Source organism: Myodes glareolus, chromosome 25 (assembly GCF_982192425.1).
Source record: "Myodes glareolus chromosome 25, mMyoGla1.1, whole genome shotgun sequence".
Classification (NCBI taxonomy): Eukaryota; Metazoa; Chordata; class Mammalia; order Rodentia; family Cricetidae; genus Myodes; species Myodes glareolus.
The window spans coordinates 41,178,931-41,203,936 of NC_142050.1; the positions used below are offsets into that span (position 1 = coordinate 41,178,931).

General features: G+C 41.1%; 1 protein-coding gene across 2 annotated transcripts in view; it reads right to left on the reverse strand.

Annotated features, from left to right (window-relative positions):
* Positions 1-2,189: 2,189 nt before the first annotated feature.
* Tpk1 (thiamin pyrophosphokinase 1) overlaps positions 2,190-25,006 on the reverse strand; it is a 330,187-nt gene continuing 307,370 nt past the window's right edge. For both annotated transcript variants that reach the window (XM_085683895.2, XM_085683894.2), the window contains one exon: positions 2,190-3,701. In XM_085683895.2, coding sequence (XP_085540021.1) covers positions 3,583-3,701 — 119 coding nt within the window. In that variant the 3' untranslated portion in view covers positions 2,190-3,582. The remainder of the gene's footprint in view (positions 3,702-25,006) is intronic.

Below are 25,006 nucleotides of genomic sequence, written 5' to 3' on the forward strand. Positions count from 1 at the left end.
AAGGCAAACATTTGTTTAGGTGAGTCAGATAGTACACAGAGAGGGGAACTGCCCTTGTGTAGTTTCAAACATCAGGCAGGGGTCGTTGTAACACCAGCAAGCATTTCTTCCATTGTCAGCAGGAACTGGGGATGGGAGCCTTTGCTTTGAGAGAATCCCTGAGGTAGTCATCCAGTGTTTCTAGAATCATTCATGGGTGATAGTCTGGGTTAAGTATCCATCCCCACTGACCCCAGTGTTTACATGTTCACCAAGCTTCATTAAAGTTTACACACACACACACACACACACACACACACACACACACCCCACATGCACACAGAGGTGCTTGCAGGTTAAATAAGCTTTAATACTAAACTTTAAAAAGTTTTAAAAACTTTAAAAATGATGGACATGTCTTTTGCTTGTAGTGAATAGGTCTGCAAACTGGAAGATGGAGACGTGGCTGAGCCTCTGCTGAGTAGAGAGTGGTGGCAAAGAAGATGCTGCCTGCCTGGCTTTTGCTCTGTCTCCTTTCCCCCCTCATTTCATTTGTGACAAGTACTGTTGGTGGCAGCACTTGGAGGTCTTGCACAAGCTTTCCTGCCGAGTCAGAAAAGGAGCCTGGCGGCTCCTCTCTCCTGAAGAGCAGCATCTGTCTGTTGGGAATGGAAGGGATGCATGGAACCTCTGAGCTCTGCATTTGTCCTAAGAAGATGCAGAAGGCCCTAGACATGAGCCTGTCACCATGGCACCAATGTGATCTTCAACTGTCCCATCTCATCTCTGCTCCTCAGAGGTCTTTCTCTACCACTTTATTTTCTCTACTGCACAAGACACACAGTTCACTACCGGCTCTTTTTCTTCAGCAACTAGATACCCATGATGCGAGTTATCTTCATTTTTGTCTTTTCTAATTTCTACAAAACAGATAGGTAAGACAAGCAATTCTTATTTTTATAAATAGAGCAAAGGGGATCCAAAACGATGGAATAAAAAGCACTGGTTCAGGTTGTTTAGAGAGTAATGTCCATGGAGAAAAGGTAGAGGGAGAACTTAATATGACTGATGGTTGTTTGAAATCAGATGTGAGATTTATTTATTTATTTATTTATTTATTTATTTATTTATTTATTAAAAATTTCCACCTCCTCCCCTCCTCCCCCCTTTCTAGTTCTAAGAGAAATCAGGGTACCCTGCCCTGTGGAAAGTCCAAGGCCCTCCCACTTCATCCAGGTCTAGGAAGGTGTGCATCCAAACAGACTAGGCTCCCCAAAAGTCAGTACATGCAGTAGAATCAAATCCCAGTGCCATTGTTTTTGGCTTCTCAGTCAGCCCCCATTGTCAGACACATTCAGAGAGTACAGTTTGATCACATGCTCATTCAGTCCCGGTCCAGCTGGCCTTGGTGAGCTCCTATTAGATCAGTCCCACCGTCTCCGTGGGTGGACGCACCCCTTGCCCATCTTTTCCCTCCTTCTGCTCTTCATCTGGACCTTGGGAGCTCAGTCCACTGCTCCAATGTGGGTCTCTGTCTCTATCTCCATCCATTGCTGGATGAAGGTTCTATGGTGATATGCAAGATATTCATCAGTGTGGCTATAGGATAAGGCCAGTTCAGGCACCCTCTCCTCTGCTGCCCAAGGATCTAGCTGGGGACCTCTCCTTGGACACCTGGGAACCCCTCTAGGGACAAGTCTCTTGCCAACCATAAAATGGCTCCCTTAATTAAGATATCTTCTTCCCTGCTCCCATATTCACCCTGCCTCCATCTCAACCATCCCACTCCCCCAAGCTCTCCCCAATCCTCCCCTTCTCCCTTCTCTCTACTTCTCTCCCCTTCGCCCCACCCCACCCTCACCCCTATGCTCCCAACTTTTGCCTGGCGATCTTGTCCACTTCCAATTTCCAGGAGGATAAATATATGTTTTTCTTTGGGTTCACCTTATTATTTAGCTTCTCTAGGATCACGAACTATAGGCTCAACGTCCTTTGTTTATGGCTAGAATCCACTAATGAGTGAGTACATACCATTTTGCATGCAAATGGATGGAAATAGAAAACACTTTACTGAGTCAGATGTGAGATTTAACTATGAATTATACCTCTTTATTAACCCTTTGAGTAGAAATACTGTTTATGAGAGATAGGTCATGATGAAATACAAGTGAAAAAATTAAACATTTTCTTAGAAAACCGCTATAGACATGCACATTGATAACTGCTTTTATTGACATCCAGATTTCAGTATCGCATATTTGCATAAATAATATCAATAATTCTAAGAATTTCTGTGCAGAACACGGTGTTGGGTCAACTGATCTCTCTTCTTTCTCTACTTATGTTTTAAGCCTCAAACTATTGTAGCACCATGAAGACCGTGACACAATCATGGATAAACACAACATGGTGGGCAGGTCATCCTTAAGTCATGGGTTGTTGGCAAGGTGCAGTTTAACCAATGAATAGGAGAGGGTAGGGAGACGAGTAGGAGACATGATGAAAGAGACGTGAAGACATTCTTATGCACCAGCAAGTGTATGCTTAGTATTATCTGCTCTACAACTGTAATGTGCTAGCATTTAGCGTTTGTAGCTGGGGTTCTTTCCCGAACTCAATGATTACAGCCCCTGCTCCTTTACAGCTAAAAGGGGGTCAGGAACCAGGCACATGGTGGACTAGGATGAAGAAAGAGGCCTCAGGAGCTGATTCCTCAGCAGGCTGTGCTCATTTATTTCCACAGCACACTAATTTTCTGGTGATATCAGGAAATGGATGGTCCATGAACTAATTTTCATCTTTTAGTGTGAGGTATGTTAAAAGTGGCTGAGATTTTAAGATAAAGATCCCTCTGCACAAACCTTATGGGTGTGTGTCATAATTTTTCATAAAGGCTTCTGCATTTCCAAAGCTCAGAGTGCTTACTTTTAAGTTTTGGGGTGTTAATGTATGAGGGACTCATGAATTACCACTTCTCACAGCCCATGCAACTGCTTGCTTTCAAATCTAACTATTAAGTCAGTGATTCTTATCCTTTAAAATATCACGTCAAGGTGAAACGGTGCCATCCTACCATAGCACTGGAAGATAATGTACATTACAGAGAGGAATCCAATGGTAGGAGATACTCAGAGGTAGGTAGCCCTTGTTGTCAGGCATTTAAGGAAGTGCTAGACTCCAAGGCAACACTGACAACAGTTTTTGGTGCTTCAAAACTAAAAAGATATCTTTAAGGTAAATGGCCTGATTAATTAAATTAAAATAATCATAACTGAATTATATAACATAATGATCTATTTTAGTTTTTCAATAGAGTATAATAAAGCTTAACATAATTTTCCCTCAACCTAAAATTGAGATACCATTTATAGAAAGTTTAGACACCAGCATCTCTATTTTGTGGTACTGAGGGTTGAACCCCAAGGCCCTTGTGCAGCAAGTGCTCCTCTGCTCAGCTGTACCCTAACCCCAACATCTTGACAGCCCAGAGCTTGCTATGGAGACATTTAGATCTCTGCACACTGAGGCGATTGTTCACGGTGAACACTGGACCACTGGGCAGATAAGGGAAGGCAGAGGCACATGATGGGCGCCACCTATGGGTTAGATTTTGATGGCCATGGTCCAGAGAAGAGGGTGGTCAGTTTCCACAGTCACGACCCCAGACCCATCGTAGGTGTTGGAAGTACTGACCAGCGTTCCAAAGGCAAGCACATCATTTGCTGTGGGGAAAAAAAGAGAAGCAGATCAGTGAAAAACTTGTCTCAGAATTGTCTCAGTGTAGGCCAAGTTTGTCAACAGCTACAGTGACACAGCTGGGAATATACTTTGATAGTAGATGTTATACCAAAGCAGAATGGAGGAAACACACGGTGTAGGGTTTTAAACTCAAGAATTTCTACAATGTTCTCTACTCATTCTCAGAACTTGTCATTATAATATTAACTGTCGTGGGCTATACATTATTATTGACAATAGATTCATTACCTCCCCCCCCCCACTTTTCTTTACTAATTCTAAACTCAAAACACATATCTGTAATGTGTCATTTACTTTCTTGCTTGCCTGGGTAAGTTTTATTTATTCTTTGATGGCAGAGAAATAACATTTTATAAAACCATTAAACACTAGAAGACACAGTACAAGTCATAGGGGACAGAAAACTAGATACCTAAAAAAGCATGGAGTTTGGGTCATTATTTTTAACTCATAAGGAAATGCCATGGTGAGCATGGCTTACGTTCTGGAAAATTAATGGGAACACAAAGGTCAAAGCTGACTTTCAGATGTGTAATATCGTACAAGTTACAAACTCAGCTCAAGACGAAGGCAGGAGATAAAATTATCCTTCAAGCTACTTAACTATCTGAGTGAGGTTTAAGTTTGACTTGTGTAGCTGGAGTTTGTATATGTCTTAGTTTCCATTGTTTCCATTGTTGTTAAGAGACAATATAACCATGGCAACTCTTATAAAGGAAAACATTTAATTGGGGTTGGCTTACAGTTGAGAGGTTCATTCTACAATCATCATGATGGGACAGGGCAGTGTGGAGGCACACATGATGCCAGAGAAGGAGATGAGATTCGCACATCTTGCACAGGCAACAGGAAGTGAACTGACACACTGGATATGGTTTTAGACCTCAAAACCTCTTCCACAGTGACATACTTCCTTCAACAAGGCCATACTATTCCAACAAAGCCACACCTTCTAATGTTGCCACTCCCTATGAGCTTATGGGGGCCTCTTACATTCAAACTACGACAGTATATTTATATATCTTGCAGGTACACACATGTAAGTATGTATTTTATTTCCTAAGAGGTTAGCACCTTGGCACAAGTCAGCATCGTCTCCCTTGCTTATTCAGAACATTTCATTTCATCAGTGTGACTTTGAACGACTCTCTTGCAAATATCTTTTGATTAACAGGATTTTCTTGGCTAAAATGTGACTAGAAACATAAACCAAAGTGAAGCACAAAGTGCCCTTTCCTTCAGATTCTAACTATGCAGTTCATGCTTGAGGGAAACAGTCAGTTACAAGGCTCAGTCTCCACTAGAGGGGGCCTGCTGTCTTCCTCAGGACATCTTGAAAATGCAATTTAAATCCCCACTACTGCCAAGTCAAATCACAACACTGGGTGATTTTTTTTTAAATTAAAATATATGTTATTTGCTTTTTGTAGTTGTCAATGTCTTTACTAATGCAAACAAGAAGCCATAAAATAGAACTGTCTGGGCATGCAGAGTGGCTTTCTTATGAACACTACTGTAGCATGCAGTGCACTGCAAGAAGCTCATTTCTTTTGGCCTGAAGCTTTAGGAGATGTGGTTTCTAAGTGAAGGGGATACACGCATCAGTATTTGCAGAGACAGACACCACTGTTACATGATGTAGATAGTGGGGTCTGGGTGGGGGTCATGGTGGGGTTTACAACAGTCTACTTGCTAACTGTGGATGATACCTTGCTTCCTATAAGACAGCTCCCACAGCCCAGTGGCTTTCTTAGACACATCCCAGAACTAGGGGTGCAAAGTTTGACAGATTTTGTAGGGGGCAGTGTAGACTTTTAATAAATTATAAGGGCAAAATAGAGTGCTTTAGAAGCTCTGCTAATTTCAAAGAGGAATCTCTATAGTGAGGAACCAAGTACACACAGTCATCTGAAATTGACACAATGTGTTGTACGTCTGGAAACCAATTAGAGGAAAACCCTAGTCTTAACTGAGCTCAAAAGAAAACAGTATACAATTGTTGCTGTTGGCAGCTGTGCATTAATTCCTTCTGATTTTGTGAGGGCTAAGACTTCTAGGCTTTTAGAGGTAGGAAACCACATCATGTACCTTTCTTTTTCTACAATAGGATGCATCTTCATTAGTTTTCAAAGGAGAAAAGAACTGAAATGGCTGTGTTAGAACACACAGGAATGAAGTCTTTTCAGAAAACACTTTACTGAGCAAGGCAACTATAGTTTAGGTTTTATTCTATAATATTTGCTATTGTATCAACAGCTAATTAATAGCAATAAGTATTGTGATAAGCTCCCAGCTTACAGGAAATAACAGAATAGAAACTAAAATGAATAATCTGAAATACAGAACAATCCATTTAAACTTACAAGGTCATTGGTCTGAGTAGGATCTGCTGCGGCTGTATTGCTAAATGGACATACTGTGCATGTCAAGTTGCCTTCACAGTACTTAGTCTGAGCATAGAGATCAGTGTTGCTGTCTTTGGTCACAGAAGCTTCCTTTTGCAATGAGTTGTGGTTACGGCAGAGACTCATAATTGCTCAGCGTGCTGAGAATGGTTGAATGCTCAGCCTGCAATGGGACATCTGTACCAGGCCTTCCAAGGCTCAGGGAACCTCCCAGAAGAAAGGGTGGGAAGAATGCAGGATGAGGAGGAGGAAGAGCGCTGCGGCTGCAGGACTGCGTCTTCTGCGCATGGCGTGGACACTGCTCTCTTGAACACACTATTTGCAAAGGTTGCACAAATTTGGATCCAGCAACAATTACACCAGGGACAGGGTTTCATATTGTCAAGAACTATACCTCAGAAATACAAGAAACATTCTTAAGACATTTCCACCTTCTGTCCAGGTTCTCTAGGGGTGAGGACGAGAAACAGGAGCTTGCAGAGAAAAAGCATCTTTCTGTCAAAACATTGGAAACCCCTTCTCGAGGAGGACAGAGGTGAGCGAAGTTATTTACTGTGGTCTCAGTTTCCTTAACTGAAGAATGTGAATAATAATCCCTACTTCACAGGCATGGTACACAGAATATAGGATCCAATTTCTAACATAAGATAAGTACTCAAGAAATTTTCTCTTCATTTTGTTTTCTCTGGATATTCTACTGAAAGAGCATGATAGGATCGTCTCTTACAATCAGCAGAAAGAGACACATACTGATTGAAGCAGTTAGCAAATGCCATCATGCAAATGATTAGCATACATATAGCTGGCTGAGTAGAATGAATTAAACTCACACGTTTTCTAAGCTAGCTTCTGTGAAATAGTTAAAATCATTCTGGGGGCCACCTTGTTCATATATATGTATGCCTTTGCTTATTTTCTACGTACAGTTGGTCCTTTAAATATGTAAGCTCTTTATCGGTGGGTTGAAATCTGTGTCTGTCCTGGACAGGTACAAACTGTTTTTCTTAGATTTATTTCTTGAACAGTACAGTACAGAAACGACTCACATTGTACTAACATTATAAAAGATACTACAAGCAATCCACACCTTGTTGTGAAGAGTCTAGCTTACTTAAAGTAGATGAAGGGTATGTATAGATTGTGTGCAAATACTGTGCCATCTTATAGAAGATGGCTCAAGAACCTTCACCACATGGTAATCATGGGAATTCTGGGACCAGGCAGCAAGGACATGGAGGGATAATGGCATTTATTAGAGTTTGAACACAGCAGCTACCAGGGATCAAAGATGAGTGTCTCTGTACCTAAGGTTCTCAGGTTTTAGTAAAAATGCCAAGACAGGATGAACGCAGTCATCTGTCATACCAGGGAATAGTGTCTCTTGGCTTGACGACATAGAATCTGATTATCATTCCACATAAATGTTTAGCCTCACATGGTAGGTTATAAAAGGCACACGACACTTGGTGTAAGTTGTTTCAGATGATTAAACCCTAGGTCAACAGATACTTGAATTCTCAACATGCTCATTCCCAAGGGCTGAGTTCACTGCCCTCTAGGCCGAGGAATACCTAGAAGAAACTGTAGGCAGACTACTGAAAAGTAACACTTTAAATAAACCAAACTTAGAAGTTTCATGAGAACACACCCTGCAGCTGATGAGGCTGATGAAGAAGTAGAGCACTGCGGGGCTGTGGCGGATAGTCTGGTGAGGCTGATGAGGAAGGAGAGCACTGCGGGGCTGTGGCGGATAGTCTGGTGAGGCTGATGAGGAAGGAGAGCACTGCGGGGCTGTGGCGGATAGTCTGGTGAGGCTGATGAGGAAGGAGAGCACTGCGGGGCTGTGGCGGATACTCTACTTGTGTTCCTTTTAAAGCACCGCTTCTCCTTCTTACTCTCTTACCTCACATCTAGCCATGCCATTCCTACGGGAAGCAATAACTATGTTTTTTTTAAAAAAATATTTATTTATTTATTTACTATACAATATTCTGTCTGTGTGTATGCCTGAAGGCCAGAAGAGGGCACCAGACCTCATTACAGATGGTTGTGAGCCACCATGTGGTTGCTGGGAATTGAACTCGAGACCTTTTGGAAGAGCAGGCAACGCACTTAACCGCTGAGCCATCTCTCCAGCCCCAGCAATAACTATGAATGATCCTAACTGGCAATGGGGTAACTATAAGATAGAACAAAGCAAAATACATCCCCGGACCTATCCACAAATCTTGGCATAGCAGTTAGGACTCCTTATCACCTGGCTATTTCTTACCTACTTGCCAGCTATTCTATGCAGGTACCTATTCCTTGACTACATCATGAATTTTGCACTTTCATGGAAAATTTTGTGTTCCCTCCAGGAACAAATCTAGCCTCTCTTCTGCAGATTGAATCCAAATAGTCTGAACTCGCAGGTCCGACTCTAGTCTCCATCACTCTTCACCTTACGGCGACTGAATCCATAGTTCTTTGATGGAAAATGACTTCGTTCCTCCACTAGACCACACTTTCTGTTAGAGCTGACTATTTAGAATCCCAGTTTAGGGCAGAAAAAGTGCCTGGTGAGCCTGAAATAAGCTGCTGCAAAAATAAGAAAATGATCCAAAACCCATTTGGACATGCCAAAAGGACTGAGTGGCTGGGACAGTTTGAGGTAGAAAATAATACTGAGGGAAATGCATTACAATACATAAACGTAAAGAATTCCCAAAGGCAGAAGGAGAGAAGAAAATTTCTTCAAAGAAGAGTGTGGACTCTCAGGAAGGGATGACAGAAAGTCACTGTTTTGCAGCACCCAGTAATAACTGGGTCAGGCAGACGCTGTTAGTGCTAAGTCACCAGCTGAAATGACACTGGGGAGCAGGTGATCACACAGTACCAAAGTACTACTCCCATGCTGTTTTCAATTTCAGAAGAACAAAGGCAACAGCCAGGTCTTGGCACTTTTCAGATCTGAGCCAGAAGATCAATGATCAAGCGGCATCAGTAATAGAAGGACAAACAGTGGTCACACGCCTCCTGAGCTGATGCAGTTTCATGGAGGTATTGCTTTTTGCTCCAAAATGCTTGACCTGAATCTAAAACCAGATAATGAAACTGAGAAATACTGACTGTGAGATGAAGAAATTAGCTGCTAGGATGCTTCAAAATAAGCCTCATGAACCTCCAAATTAGTGGAGGAACTTCTGTGGTTGACAGAGTAAATGGGCATGCCAATTAAAGACAATGCATGCCTTTTAAAAGTAGGTCTCATATTTTAAACACTTAAAAAAAGCAACTGAACACCTAGAGACTATCTGTTTATGGTCTGGGTGCTGCTGTCCTATGAGGACTATATATACTTTTGGGTAGTGGGTAACAGAGCTTTAGTCATGTGAGAAGATATGCTGGTCCTCAGAAGGAGGTTGGAGGGAGGGTCAGGGAGATTGAGGAAGCACTGCCTTCTCCTCACCTCTTTCCCCAGGAGATCAGTTAACGCCATGACTGGAAAATGCTCACTGACTTGCATTAAGTTCAATTTGAATTGTAGACAATTTGTCAGACCCAGACAGAGGTTGTATACTTGAGATTCAGCTCCCTAGAGAGGCTTTGGAAGCACGAACACATAGCCTGGGGTAAGGCAGTCGGCACAGGGAAGCAGTCCCAGGACAGCCTTTGCTTACTCATGGATGTAAAGGGTCTGGAAGCTGACCTGCACTATCCGGAGCTACACTGGGACAATGGTGAGTGAAACTTGTTCTTATGCATGCCTCTGATAGTCATGTGGCGCCTCCCTCTGAACTTTATCTCCCCAAACCTCAACTGCTGGACACTTCCTGAGGTGAGCACTCTGCCCTTTTGTAGCCTAATGAGGAATCATGAAATGCAGGAAAGCAAGGAAGGCACACCCTTCCCGTCAGTCAGCAGTCCCGGACCGCCCAGCCTTTGTCTAGGACTTAGCAGTCCATATCCACACACCCTTGCTTGAGGCCTGAAGGAGCTTTGGGATTTCAGATGCTCCCTTATTTTTTTTTTCCTTTCGATATTTTATTTTTAAATTTTTACTTTTTTACTTCAACTCAGCCTGCTTTCCAATAACACAATTAGACCAGAAATGTTCTGTGAATTGGAGGAATTAAAACTAAGTATTCTAGTTTGGAACAGTCTTCCAAGATCAGTACTTTCAAATGTTTAGATCTGCCTAAAATAAGCAAAATCCATGTTTCTTTGTTAAAAAACATTCCCCGATATGTTATATTAATAATATTTTCAATTCACACCAGGTTCTCTGCAGTTAAAGAGATCATCGGAGCTACCTGAAGAAACAGAAAAAGTCCACAGTGTCTAGGAGACAAAGACAATAGCTCACATCCATAAGCTACGACCAGTTTGCATGAATTATTTTGGCTAAACTGTACAAAACTGCCTGGAAAATTTCCCTGTGAAAAGCTAGCATGAGATTTACACATGTATGCAGAGAATACCGACCCATACAGTACAAGGACTGCTGTCCTGAACTTGGGATCTGGGACTCAGCACAGCCTCCTGTGCACACTGACTTGCCGGAAACTGTCCACACAACTGTTGTGACAGCCTATAGTGAGGATGACGGCCAGGTCCAGGTCTAGATCCACGGCCTCCTTCCAGGCTGGAGAACAGCGCAAGTCATTGTGTGAAGCTGGGTCTCAGGGCCACCCTGGAGAACAGAGAACTGAACTTTCTATTCTACTACTATAATATCCTATGATTTTTGAGGAAAAAATCCTCAGGCGACCTCAGCATCCATTAGATGATGCCAATAATATGTGCTGCAGCTATTTCTCATACTGGTGAGGTGAAGATGGATGAGTTAATGCCTGCAAAGAGCTCTGACTTCTCCAAAAAAGCACGGAAAATCTATTATATCATCATTTCATCTGCACCAAGGAGGCTTTGAAGTCACATTTGCTTCCATCTTTCAAATGTCAACTGAGATTATTATGAGTATATCAAAAAATGCAAATGGCACAGGAGAGTGAAGAAAGATGGGAAGATGTGAGGGAGCACAGAATTAATGCACAATGTCAAATGTGCAGCTGGTACCTAACTCCAATAAGTGAAAGGCATAATTCCTGCTCCTCAGAATTTAATAATCAAACCAACTAACCTCAAACAGGTAAACAAAAAGCAACCAGCATAAATATGTGGGGTGAAGGAGTGAAAAGGTCCTTTACAGCAGGATGCCAAAGCTACCTTCCTCAGATCAGAGCAGCGAGAAAAGGAGCCTTAGGGTTTTCATGGCTGTGAAGAGACGCCATGACGACAGCCACTCTTATAAAGAAAACATTTGACTGGGGTAGCACGCTGACCATTTCAGAGGTTCAGTCTATTATCACCATGATGGGGAGCACGGCAGAGTGCAGGCAGATGTGGTACTGGAGCTGAAAGTGCTACACCTTGCAGGAAACAGAAAGTTGACTGAGACACTGGGTGGTATCCTGAGCATAGGAATCCTCAAAGCCCATCCCCACAGAGACAAACAACCTCCAAACAAGGTCACACCCACTTCAACAAAGTCCTGCCGCTCCCTATGAGACTACGGGGCCAATTACATTCAAACTACCACAGAAGGAAAGGGAAAAATTGGAGACGTTCTTGTGAAAAACCAAATCAGAACTGTTGGAAGAACAAACTTGTCTGCCTGTGATTTGTTTGAGCCAATCTATCTACCTGGTTCTACCCCAGCCTATTTATGCCTCATGGTTACGGTGACTTGCCATCGAAGCCAGAAGGACGAATCTCACCTGTGATCACTGACTACTTACAGACAAACAGGCTATTTCATGTGGCAGAAGCATCTGGGTTACATTTTCCTGTTGGGAAGCGATGTAAGTTTGATGATACGGAAGCTGTGAAAACCACTGTTCTACTGTGGATTGAGACGTGACAAGAAGTAGCCACAGAAACAGTGTTATGTGGTCCTGAGAGAAGAGGGAGGCAGATCTTGCAAGTGTCCTCTACAGACACTATTGTTACCTTTAGCATAGGATGTGTGATCTGGAACCACCTTACCTACTAGCTTCAAGGCTTACCACATGCAAAGACAAAGCTGTTCCTACCTCTGCTCATTACGGTCGCTGGACTTAAGGCTCCACTCTCCTCCTGCACCACATGGTTTAGGCAATGTCTAGAGGCAGCTGTCTCAATCCAGACACTTTATTTCAAGGTGGGGAAATAACTCCAGATTCCTCACTGATCTTGGACACAGCAGTGGAATTAAGTCTACAAACTCCGGAGTTCTGTCCTCTTTATCACGGCACAGTCTGTGTCTTCAACACACCAGAGAAACCTGGGAGCTGTTTTGAATTAGTTGATCAAAATTAAATGGCCCGTGTTACTTATTTAGTACTTAAATTAGTTGAAAAATATAACTGTGTTTCTAAAGTTTTTTTCAGTGCTTGTAGATTGACTTAACATTGTAGGTTTGAGACCTGGAGCACAGATGACTCATGGGTGTCCCGAGACCAAGGGATTCAGACACAAAGTCTTTAATTGAGGAACTTTATACTGAATATTTTTTATTATTTTTCAGTACCAGTTCTGTTGTAAAATACTGAAAGGTTTCTTATTCTCAGTTCTAGACAATATTGACTAAAGTAGTCTTAATCATCTTCATAAGGAAGAAAGAGGTCAAAGTTGCTAAGTTTAGGCTCAATATTCAGATTTTAGTAAAAATACTGTGCTACATCTTTAATATAAACATTCCATGAAAATTAAAGGGTTCAGTGGTTAAGGGCTATTCCAGAGGACCCGGGTTTAATTTAGGAACCCACATGGCAGCTCACAAGTGTCTATAACTCAAGTTCCAGGGGATCACACACCCTCACAGGAAAAACACCAATGTATATAAAATAAAAATAAACCAACTATTAAAAAATTAAAGATGAAATTCAGTAGTCCATCTTCACTTTTCAACGTGGGAAAAGCATTTCATGATACAAGAAGGAATTACTGCAAGTCTTTACTTGCAATTCTAGGGGATATAAATGTTGTTATTAGAAAAGTGGTAAAAAATTCATTGCAACTAAAAGAATAAAAATGAAGGTTTTCAGGAAATTTCTCATTAGTGACAATGAAATCAAATGGAATTTGGAGAAAGAAATAAGAAAGAAAATTTTAATATTGGAAAAATTTCATAAAAGCTGAGTTATACTGTCTTTTTGTACAAACGGGCACGATCATAAGCCATCACGTCCGAGGCTCAGGAAAGCCTGTCTACTGCATTTGACATCCTATGGCTCGTGTCTCTGTCTAGGTGAAAATTATCTCTAAGACTGGCGTATTCCCTTTCATTGGCGAGGCTGTATAATACAGTTGGATCCTACAGACAAGGATTCTACAGACGCTGCTCCCGAGTTCAGGTGTCTGACCCAGGGCTTCAGGTGTGCCTTGCTGCCCCTCCTTCCTGCAGCCCCTTCTCATTCAGGCATGTGGCCAGAGAGTCGAGGAGCTCACCTTGCTTCAGGGTTTTCATTATTCCTGTTTTACTTTGTTCAGTACTGAAATACCCATCAGCAGTCAATAAAGTTTCTTTACTACATTTGTCATTTCAGTGAGCCATTATCTTCTGACTATTTTAAATTTCTGAATCAAAGAGAAATAGCTGCTTTAAAAATTCTTCCAGAAACTCCGGCTTCTTTTTTGAGTAATATTTAGCCTTGCATGGCGTTTGCAGCATGGAGTGGTGGTGGTAGGTGTTAGGAGCAGTCGAGGTAGCTTACATAAATGATTTTACATGTCACAAAAAACTGTAATGTCAAGGTGAAATACACCCTTCTCTTCTAAGTGTTAGGTATTAAATACGTTGGACCTTATGGTATGTATCAGGTTTAATGCTGCAGCCTCCAGAAGCTCATGTGTGGAGCTTTAGTGCACTAGGTCAGCACACTGGTATGGTATGCTTCACAGGTAATGGGCTCACTTCTTAACAGCGTGGTGGGCTGCACTTAGTCCAGCCAGCAGACATGGAGCCTGTGAAAACAGCCATGCTTGCTGTGGTGCGTGATAGATGCACGCTCCTGGCTTCTAACTGAGAAAGAGGAGGATCTAGGTTCTGCCACAGATCCAGTGAATAGGGGGTTGCCCTCAGTTCCCCGTTAAGAGGCCACTGTGAGTACGCGAAGATATTATATAACTGATTAACTTCTGTCCTGTTTCCTTCAGCATGGTGATGTTACGGTATTTCAGGGCTAAGGGATGGCAACTAAAATGAAAACTGAAATACCACATCTTCCCAGGCTGCCTTTCCTTAAAAAGAGCACAGAGCATTCCCATCAGGTGCTTTCAATTGTCATCTAGGATGACATTTCTATTCCTTCCACTTCCTGGAAACATTTTAACATTTTGTGCAAATATTACCATTGTCCACTCAATAGCCATATGGTTTATTACACAGCAGAGCAACCCGTAAGGGTAGAGTGGAGACTTGTACGTACAGTGGCGGGTAGAGTGGAGACTTGTACGTACAGTGGCAATGGACTTTAAATTACGATTGTGCTCATTTTCTTTAAGTTTATTGTGAAAAATTTCCCACACTGTGCTGGATTTTGATATGTTTATAAATAAAAGAGCAGACTGACTGACAACTGCCTAAAACTGCAGTGATGTGGGAAGGCTGGAGCGTTACAGGTCTAGAGGCCAATTAGTCCTAACTAGTCATTTCCTGCCCACGTCTGTGTCAGAATATCCTGTGGCTAGGATAAAAACCTTTTGGAATCTGTTGGCCTATTAGATCACGAGCTTCCACCAACGCCAAAGCTAAGACTGTCAGCAGAGAGCATCTCAGGCCTATAGAGCAGCCTCCTCCATCTTGCTGTAACTGCCTCTCTGGTGCACCCATAAATGAATTTTAAACTTCCCTTGATCTATGACTTTCTTTGTTCTGTAAAAGCATAAAACTTCATGACCCTGCTTCCACGTGGCCCCATGGAATCTCAGGCACCCTAAGTCTATGTCCCCAGGTCACAGTCATTGGAAATGGCTCCACAATAAACTCTTGCTCCCTGTAAGGTGAGAGCTGTGGTTTTCCATTCACACTGGAGCTATTCTTGATCATCATACTGTGACAGTTTTAGAAATCCCACTTATCCAGGGAATTCCGAGGATTCTCCCTCATGGTTCGCACTAGCACAAAGTATCAGCACTGAAGATAATACTTCCCTACTTTCCTCGCTCCCCAAAGACACATGATGTCAGGCCAATGAGCTGGCATCCCTGGTTCACCTGTGTAATTAACATTGAATAACTGAACACCTGGGTATGACTGATTGGAGCCTATAATAACAGGTTGGACTTGACCTTTCGATTTTGCTCTGTGAGCATCTGGAAGACTCACCCAGAGAACCACACTCCTTTTGTATTCATTTGCCCCAAGTTCAGGTCAAGGGTTTTTAGCTGATATCACAGATCCCTCTTTCAGAGCTTGGCATTTCCTTAAGCAGTTTGCTTCTGATGGAAAGGTAAAAGTCTTGGGTTTTCCAGAGTTTACTTAATGGTGCATCCAGGTTATCTTACACAGACGTGTCCAGAGCATAGGGGACAAAGGAACACAGGATACACCCAGTCCTGTTTGTTTCCTGAAGCTCAGGTCCAAGGAGGGATTCCAGGCTCTCTCTGCATCCTGGCTTGTGCATACTACATTTGCTGTGTGAGCCAGGATGGTAAAGAGCTTCAGGTATCTTCCCCCAAAACTGGTTTCTTTGCTACGTGGATTTTGATGGTGGTTTTCCCTTACTCTTCACTCTCCTACCATGGCAGGCTCTCATTTGTGGGGAAGTAACAACTCTCCCAGTTGCTGAAAGGTGCCTTCTCTCCTTCGATGTAAAAAGCATTTTCTACATGCTTGAGTGGATTTACCGCTGGTGGAAACACCCCATTAAAATTTCTCATCAGGTTGTGAAGAAAAGAGAACTGTATTATGTGAAGAGAGACAGAGTGAAGGTTTATCATATGATCAATCAATGGTAATGCACCCTTGTTTCTCTTATCTGCTAGGAGCAAGGGAATTTTTGAAATAGTAACAATCTCCAAATATTCACTTTCTGCCAAACCATTAATCATAACATTTATCATGCCTTAGAGTACACATTTATAGGGTGAAATTCTTAAACTCTATGAAGCCTAAATAACTAGTACAGGTGAAAAGGTAGGTTCTGGGCAGTTCTGTAGTATAATTCACTTTAATGTGTCATTATTTGAATGCTGCAACTCCATATTTGAAAAAAAACCACAGCGTGACTGACATAGTGATTACAAGATCAATGAAAAGGAAAGAACACTGGATCCATTACATACATGTGTGGAGTTGTTAAATGAAGTAAATCAGTGATAATTTAAAAAAAAGATATAAATTAAAAAAAAATCTAGTCCCAAGTAGCTGTGAAGGTTTAGATAAAAACCTTTAGAACCCACAGACTTGGCAAACCATTAGCTTCCTAGTATGTTTGGCCGGAGCTAGTACCATACAGATACAAAGATAATAAAATGCAGGTTTTAGTTTCTCTCCTTTGGTCACTGTTCTGAAGGAAAGACTGGCTTGAAGCATCATTCTCACAACCAGAGTTTGTCTCTTCTAAGGGTCAGGATAATAATGCAGACACTGTCTTCTTCAGTGCTCTGGTGGGAATCCATGACGTCGTATATCCAAACACATACTACCACTGAACTTGCCTCCTGTTGTTGTGGCACACGCATTAGCATTTCTCTCCCTCTCGCTGCCTCTCCTGCTAAAAGAGCAAAGCAAACCTCTTCTCTCTAGTGCCATGGATACCTGTTGTTCCAGCCTTCTTGCTGGTTCCTCTTTGCTGTATCTTCAGGTGTACTCACCTCTCACTGCAGTTAGATGCATTCAGAACTCTCACACCCTAACCTCGTTCACCCAGGGCCTACACCAAAGCCTCTGCGATCTATCTGTCTCTTCCTCATGTCAGAGCCTAACTATTGTAAGTACTTCTCAACTCTTCACTCCCTATCACCATTCCCAGTCTGCTGCAACGCAAGTTCCACAATGATTACTCAACTAAACTGTACTAAGATCACCAAGGGCTTTGTTTTCACCAAATAGAATGTGTATTCTAAGTGTCCGATGTGACTGACCATGTGGAAGAATCTGGTACTTGTGGGCTTAGTTTCAGAAACAACCAAGCTAAGCACTGGCTTGTAGCTTTACTAGAATTACCTTCACTGCAATCTGATAGACACATGATGCAATATCACTCCTGTTTTGGAAACCCAGATTAATAGAGGGGTAAGTTATGCCCTGAGAACACACAACTGTTCTTTCTCCTCTGAGACAGCATTAGTATCCTATCGCAAAAAATATCCTGTCATTAACATGGACCTAGAAACATAAGCTATTGTTTGTTGTATTCTGGGTATCTCTATTTTCTACCCCGTAAAGCAGTGCCTGGACACATGTAATAAGCGTAATGAATAATGTCATAAATATATTCAGATAATTATTCTGTTGGAAGACATGGTCAGCTTCAAAAGCAAGTAGGGCCTTTAATAAAACACTTCAACCTTGGAGTCCTCCAGAGGATTTTACCTGGTTAACCGAATTCAGTGAGGAATAAGAAAAGCCCATCTCATTTCTACCACACACACTCAAATATCTTTAAGCAGGAAGACTTACAGTGTTACTTGGTATCTCTAGCATTTGCCTTTCCCACAGCTGGATGATACTAGTTCATAGTATGAGTTGAGCAGTTGAATCTTCTATTTCTCATTATTTATGTGTATAAATGCCATGAAAGGGGTTAGGAGGGTGTGCTGAAGTTCTCATGAAAGCTAACTGAGGCACCCCTTACAAATGAGGTCCTACATTAGACAGGGAACACATCACAACGCTACAGAGCAGAGGAAGATACCAGAAAATAGAAGTGGAAGCGTGGACGCCTTAAAGGACAGGAAAATGGAAAAGCTGAAGGTTGAGAAGTTCACATCAACAGAAAGTGCTGAACTCAATAATCACAAGGACTTCCCAGCTCTGTGCAAAGCAAAGAAGGCAGGCCTATTTCTGCCTGGAGAATATCTTTGATACCTGTGACCTGAGACCTGCTTGGCTTCCACAGTCTCCAAAGGGGAAAGTGGTATTGCATGTTACAAAACAAGGAAATGGCTCCAGGCACAGATAATACTGCAGTTCTTTGCTGGACTATTATTGAACGAATGTCCAACTAATCATGCTCAAGAGCAAAGTTTTTCTTTTCAAAGATGAGAGTCTTACTTTTGTGCTAACTTGGTGACATGTATATCACACAGCAGATGAACCAGGAGAAGCTGAGTATTTTCCCAATGGGTGTCTACCAGCAGATCTTTGAGACAGCCTTGAGTGATGTGAGATTTTGTCCTTGGGCAATCTCATTCAACTTTGTTCATCTTATGTGCACACAACAAAAGTACTAGGAAAGCAAAATGAAAGAAGCAGAAGCAAGACTCAGAATGATCTTAAAGAGCTCCAGTTGTGAGCCACAGCACTGTACAGGGTGAGTTTTGTGGTATGTGAGTTATATGTTAATAAAGCTGCTTGTATACATACACAATACATTAGTACAAATACAATTATGTAAGATCAAAACAATAAGAGGATGTTTAACTCAAATTGTAAACAAAAGCACATGTGTGAGTAAAAAGCTCACCCTTGACATAAGGACGAATTAATTGGGACAGCAGTAGCAGAAGAGCGGGTGAGTTCAATGTAGGCCAGCAGCACAGTCTGCGGGCTGCAGTCTCCTAAGTTCTGGACCCTCAGCATCGAATGTAGTTGTTACTACTACAGAGCAGGTGTACAGAAGTCACCCTTAAATAATGACGCTACACAAAGTAACAGGACAGAAAAGCTCCAAACCTTACGTATTCTAAGGTAGGTGGTGTTAAATATGGGAACTTCTTTTTGATTAAGGAACCAAGTCTATCTACCAATCAATAAGCCAAGCAACCAAGCAACCAAGCAACCAGCCAACCAATAAACTAACCAACAAACCAACCAATCAACCAACCAACCAACCAACCAACCAACCAACCAACCAACCAACCAACCATCTAACCAAGTAAGCAAGCAAGCAACCAACCAACCAACCAACCAACAAATCAACCACACAATCCAAAGGCCAAAATAAACAATACTGACAACCAGAAACTGTCTTTAGTTTAGTGAATTATGTGGAAATTGTAATGTTTTTACTTTATTCATTTTCTATTTAATATTTTTGTCCTTCATGATTATAAAATAAAGAAAAAAAATCCCGTGCTGTTCCCTTTCTACCCCAAGACAGTTTGGAAGCTACAGGATATACATCCATTTGATAAGTATATTTTAAATATGCTATTCTGAATAATTATTTTGTTATATCTTTTTAAATATTTGCCATTTCTGTCCAACTAGATTGTTCTAGACACCCTGACTGGATAAATGGTATTTTATTTGTCTGCCATAGTCTGACATTCAGGGCAGCAGTAAATAACTGTCATCTCTCACACATTAGGACAACTGAATGAGATAAAAGAAGAATTGTGATTTACATAGTCACTCTAGCCATGTCCTGGGATGATAAAACTCTATGAAAAGATGCCTTACATAGACTGAAAACAAACTATCATCATTACTCAGTGTTTAAACTAGATGCCAATTTTAGAAGTCTTTCATTTATTATTTTTTGGTGGTGGTAATGGGAAAATCTTACAGCAGTAATTTTTCTTAGATTGTATGTCATTGGTAATATGTCTGATGCGACCCCAATACTGTTACTTCTCAGATTTCTAACTCACAGGAACATGTTATCACTTTCTCAGTCAATTCTAAGAAGCTTTAGGGCTACAACAGAGAAAAAAAACAAGAGCCATGTGTATAGGCAAGTTTTTCCCACAGGCAATGGGAATCTTAATTTATGAGAAAACTCGGAAGGGAGTTGGCTATCTTCTATATATTGGGGATTGGGGCTGGGTCAAAGACTGTCTAGACAAAGCATGTTTTCTGAGACTCAGGAGTTAGGGCTATGAAGGGTTTGTGTCTCTACCTGCGGTCTTCAAAAAACTAAGAACTAGCAATGACTGTAGCCATGAACACCCTCGTTTAGAATATCATTACCTAATGGCCACAGAGTAAAGGAAGTACACACAACCAAACAAAAGCCCTACCATTTCCAAGTCACAGGATAGCGCTCATTTTTTTTTCTTTTCTAGGACTTCACTGCCCTGAGAAGAACATGTTGCCGCCAGTCCAAGAGAAACACCAGGAGTACAGCCAAGGTAGATGTCTAACACACTGAGCTATGTGTCAGTGCAGCCACACACCACGTGTTGTGGAAACAGGTCCAGTTTCAGATCAGTCAAATCTTCCTCAGCTGCAACTCAACAGGGGATGCTTCATACCACCAAGTTAGCAGCTTTCATATTTATGACCTACAGATTTATATAGTAGAATAAACCAAGCTAACAAATCTACCACCATGCAGCATATTTCTTAATAAGATATTTAAAGTGCTTTACAATCTTGAAGTTATTAACTGTTATAGATATTGTTCTGTGTGAATGCATCAAGGTGCATTCTTGAACAATCCAAATACAACTCTGTGCCCTTGGGTCAGCATTTCCCCTTTTTATGTGCATTCCCCTTCCACTACAGGGCTAGTGACCATTGCAATGACCTCAATTCTGTTAATTCTACAGAGTATTATTTACTATTCCACAGGTGTGATAAAATACCGTGAGCAAAAGTAACATACAGGAAGAGTTTATTTTGGCTTGCAGTTACAGAGGGAGAGTCCTCAACAGGAGATGACCAGAGCAGAAGGTTGAGCTACCACATCTAGATCACACATAGGGAGCACAGAACAAGAACTGGAAGTGGGATGGGCTGCTGACTCTCAAAGTCAATCCTTAGTGATTCACTTCTTCCAGAAAAGATTCAATACTAAAAGTTCCATGACACCTCAAACACCACCACCATGCATCCAGATGTTCTTATCAGCAGTATTTCCTCTCTTGAGATAGATTCCTTGAAATGTTAAAATTTCTGTGTATGGGTATAATAAAAGGACTTCTTTTTTTCTAATGTGATTTGTCTTACAGAATGTTCTGTATGTGTTTTCGAGTAACATGTGTTCTACATTGTTGGTGGTATGGTCCACACCACATGTCTCTTAGGTCCTTTTGGATTCATGTTTGTTCAGATCCACTGTTCCTGTTTTGATGTTCTCCTGTCTGCTGTACTTGTAGTAAGTATGAATATGCTTGTGATCTCCTTATCCCAGTCTATATGTCTTTAGACCTAAGAAATATCGCATTCTGTTTTGAACTCCTTCAGCCACTCTGTCTTTATTTCAAGTAACTATTGATAGGTAAGACTTACTACAGACATTTTATTTTTTACTGAGTTTTATAATTTTTTATTCTCTTCTTCCAGTTTTACCACTTTCTTAGTGAAATACTGTATTCATGAAGTAGTACGCTTCAATTCCTCTGTCTTTATACCTTTTGCATATCTACTAGAGTGCTTGTATCTTTGGGTAAAGATGGATAAATCTAGAAACTAGGGTTATAATCCATGTTTGCAGGCTGTGAAGATAGTTTTACCCATCATTTTTGTTATACTAGCCATGACACTGTTCAATGTATGGATGAGTCTTTGGGACTGTGTGTCTATTCCACTGCTGTGCTCTGCATGTTGTAGGTCTAGGTGTTAAGACCATACTTTCACACCACTTTTCCATACTTAACGCTAATATGTCCTTTCTTATGCTTTGAAATCCCTTTTCTTTATTTTTGTTACTTTTTTATTGTTGAAACTTAGTTTATTCAAATAATGGTGTATTTCTCTAACATTATGTCCACCTAAGATTGATACAGATGACCTGACATAGTGGCACATAGCTGTAATACCAATATTCAGAAGGTTGAGGCAGGAAGATACTAAGTTTGAGGGCAGCTTGAGTTACATGGTGAGAATCAGTCTAAAAAAGCGAAACCAAACCAAAGATGCATACAGGCATAGGGGGAAAAGTTAAGCACATGTACTAGTAACTACAATCTCATTATCACCCATGATTTTGTTTAATATTACCTAGGCTAAGCTGTGACAATTTAGGGGACATCTCCAAATACTTGGTGCTTTCTTTTTCAAATAGAAGTTCACACATGAGCACACATAAGTGAGAAATGTAAAGTTAGTGACATATCCCATGAAGTGCAGTGGACACTCTGACAGCTGCAATTTATCAACATAAATTTTTTGCTTAGCTGCAAAGCTTTTTTGCCACAGGGAGATAGGGCACTTCTTAAATTGCCTTCTGCCTTCTTTAATAGTAATCTTAGTTTTTTTTACAATCCAGATAGCTCAGAACAAAAAAGATACCTTGGCACACAAAGAGAAATATTCAGATTACATGTATATCAGCAGAAGCATCCATCTCTTGATTTGAACTCTTTTCCCCTCTTGTCAGATGTGCCAATAGATTACTTTGCAAGAAAATAGGAAGAGAAGAGGACTCTAAGTAGTAAACAAGCCTAGGTGTCATTTTACTTTCCTTTAAATCAAAGGAAAGGCCTAACTGAATTCACTGTTGCTATCTTTGTGCTGGTTTCTAACAGCATTAAGTAAGTAGGGAGAATCCTCTTATTCCTAGCCTCACACTAACAAATTGCTTGAAAATGCATGCATTTAACACTTTCCCAAAGCTGTTACCACCATATATATACTTGTCTCTTTAAGCTACTCCCGGCATTTTAAGCACTGTTTCTCTAATTCAAAAGTGTATCTATTTGCATTTTAGGTATAGTTAAGATATGCTGGCGCTCAGTTTTTAAATATTCACAGAAATCTAATTTGGGGGATACAGTCAAATTCCAGTGGAAGTTTCTAATAGAGTAGATTAGTTGAAACCTGGGCTCAGATCCCCTTTATGTTAAAGCCCAAACTTGCTTTACTGCCACCAGCTACCCTGCCTGAAATTATCTGCCCACACATCTTATTTTTAGAAAGCCAGTTTTAAGACTGCTATTCATAACGGCAAATTCCTCAGATATTTTCTTCTACTATTATAAGAGACTTTGGGTTAGTGGTTATAGAACTGACTCATTAAAAATGAATAATTTGCATTTTGATAAACTCCCTGCCATTAGACTTTGGGTAGTATCCCACTACCCAAAGACATGGAGATAAGACCAAAGTTGTTTATAATCTCTCCTCATAGTTGCAAGTGTATCTGTCAGTAAATGAGTAGTGGTAATTAGCAGTAGTAAACAGACTATCAGGATGGCCATCTCTGCTGTGGATGCCTATAGAGGCCACCTCCTATTTTCCCAAACTAGGACACATGGAGAATTAATGTGGCAAATTAAGCTAATTTTCTAACCAACTGACCTGAAAAAAAAAGTGATACTAATTTGTGTTCTGTAAGAGAATGGAAGTAACCCAATGTTGCTGCACTGGAAGGTAGAGAAGAGAAAAAAGCCACTAAGACCATCTTAAATTTGAAGTAAATCTCCCAAAGTAACATTCTATACAAGAGTTAACTTCTTTCTCATAGCAGCTATAGAAAGTGCGAAGAAAATGATTTTATCACTCTGTTATAAACAAGGCAACTGAGGCAGAGGAAGTCTAAGTGATTTACTATTGTCTAGGAGCCAATCGTGAATCTGTGTCCAGAATTCAGGCCATCTCACTAAAGCAACATTTAGTACTCAGTGTCTATTACCTGTAAAACACTGCGGAGCAGCTTTATCAAAGCGTTACAGGAGTGGAAAAGACCACATACAAAGATGGATAACATTAAAATGTCATGTGGGCTTCCAAAGAAAATAATGCACAGAAGAACAGGAAAAGAACCAGGAGGTTATTATCTGTTTGGAGCTAGGATATCTCCATTATATTCGTTCCCCATCCTAAGGTCTTTTTTCTTTCCTATCTATTAGAAGATAAAAGAGTATTGGCTTTCTGTCCTCTACAGTCCTTCACCAATTTCTATCCTTTAACCTTTCTCTCAGACACAGCTGGAACACCTACCAGGGTTCTTAACCACCTTCTTCCTGTGTTAGGGGTCGCTTTGTCCTTTCGCTCTGGGCCTTGCCACCCATAGTGTGTCAGTTACCAGCAGCTCCAGCATCTCAGGGAGCCTGCTAGGAAGGCAAGGTCCCAAGTTTCACTCCACGTTCCACATCAGAATCTGCATTAAGATGTGAGAATTATTGGGCTATGCCATTGCTTCATGAATTAACCTCCCATTCTGCACCATGGGTCTCCTTACAGGCTTTCTCCTTCCTTTCTTTCTTCAAATAATCCAGGTCAACTCTTAGGAAACAAGTGAGAAAACACACCGACTCTTTCAATGACTAATATCTTTTAGTTTACTCAGGTCATCCTATTTTTGTTTCCCTGTTTACAATGACTTTGAAATTAATGCTATGTCCCTGTTATCTTTACTCTTTATTCATGTGTTTCTTAAAACCGTGAAACTTGTTGTCCATGCCAAAGTAATTGGAGCCCACAGATGGTATGTACACACATATGTGCGTCCGTGCATGTGTGTGCATGTCTATTGTGTGTACATGCATATGTGTGTGCATGTGTATGTGTGCATGTTTATGTATATGTGCATGTGTGTGTGTGTAGAGTCTCACTCATAGGTGTAGATACAAATAGTTTACTTTGGTGAGGATGGATCAGTGTTGGAAACTTCCATGGTTTGACCATTTCTGGGTGTCCACTCTCATAACATAGCCACTCAAGGCCAATCACATGTGTCTGTTCCTGCTTAGCGGCTGGGTTAATCTGTACAAGACCAATGACGGGAGTGCCTCCTAGGCATTACACTTAACTCAGAATATAGAATCACCAGAAAAGTACACAG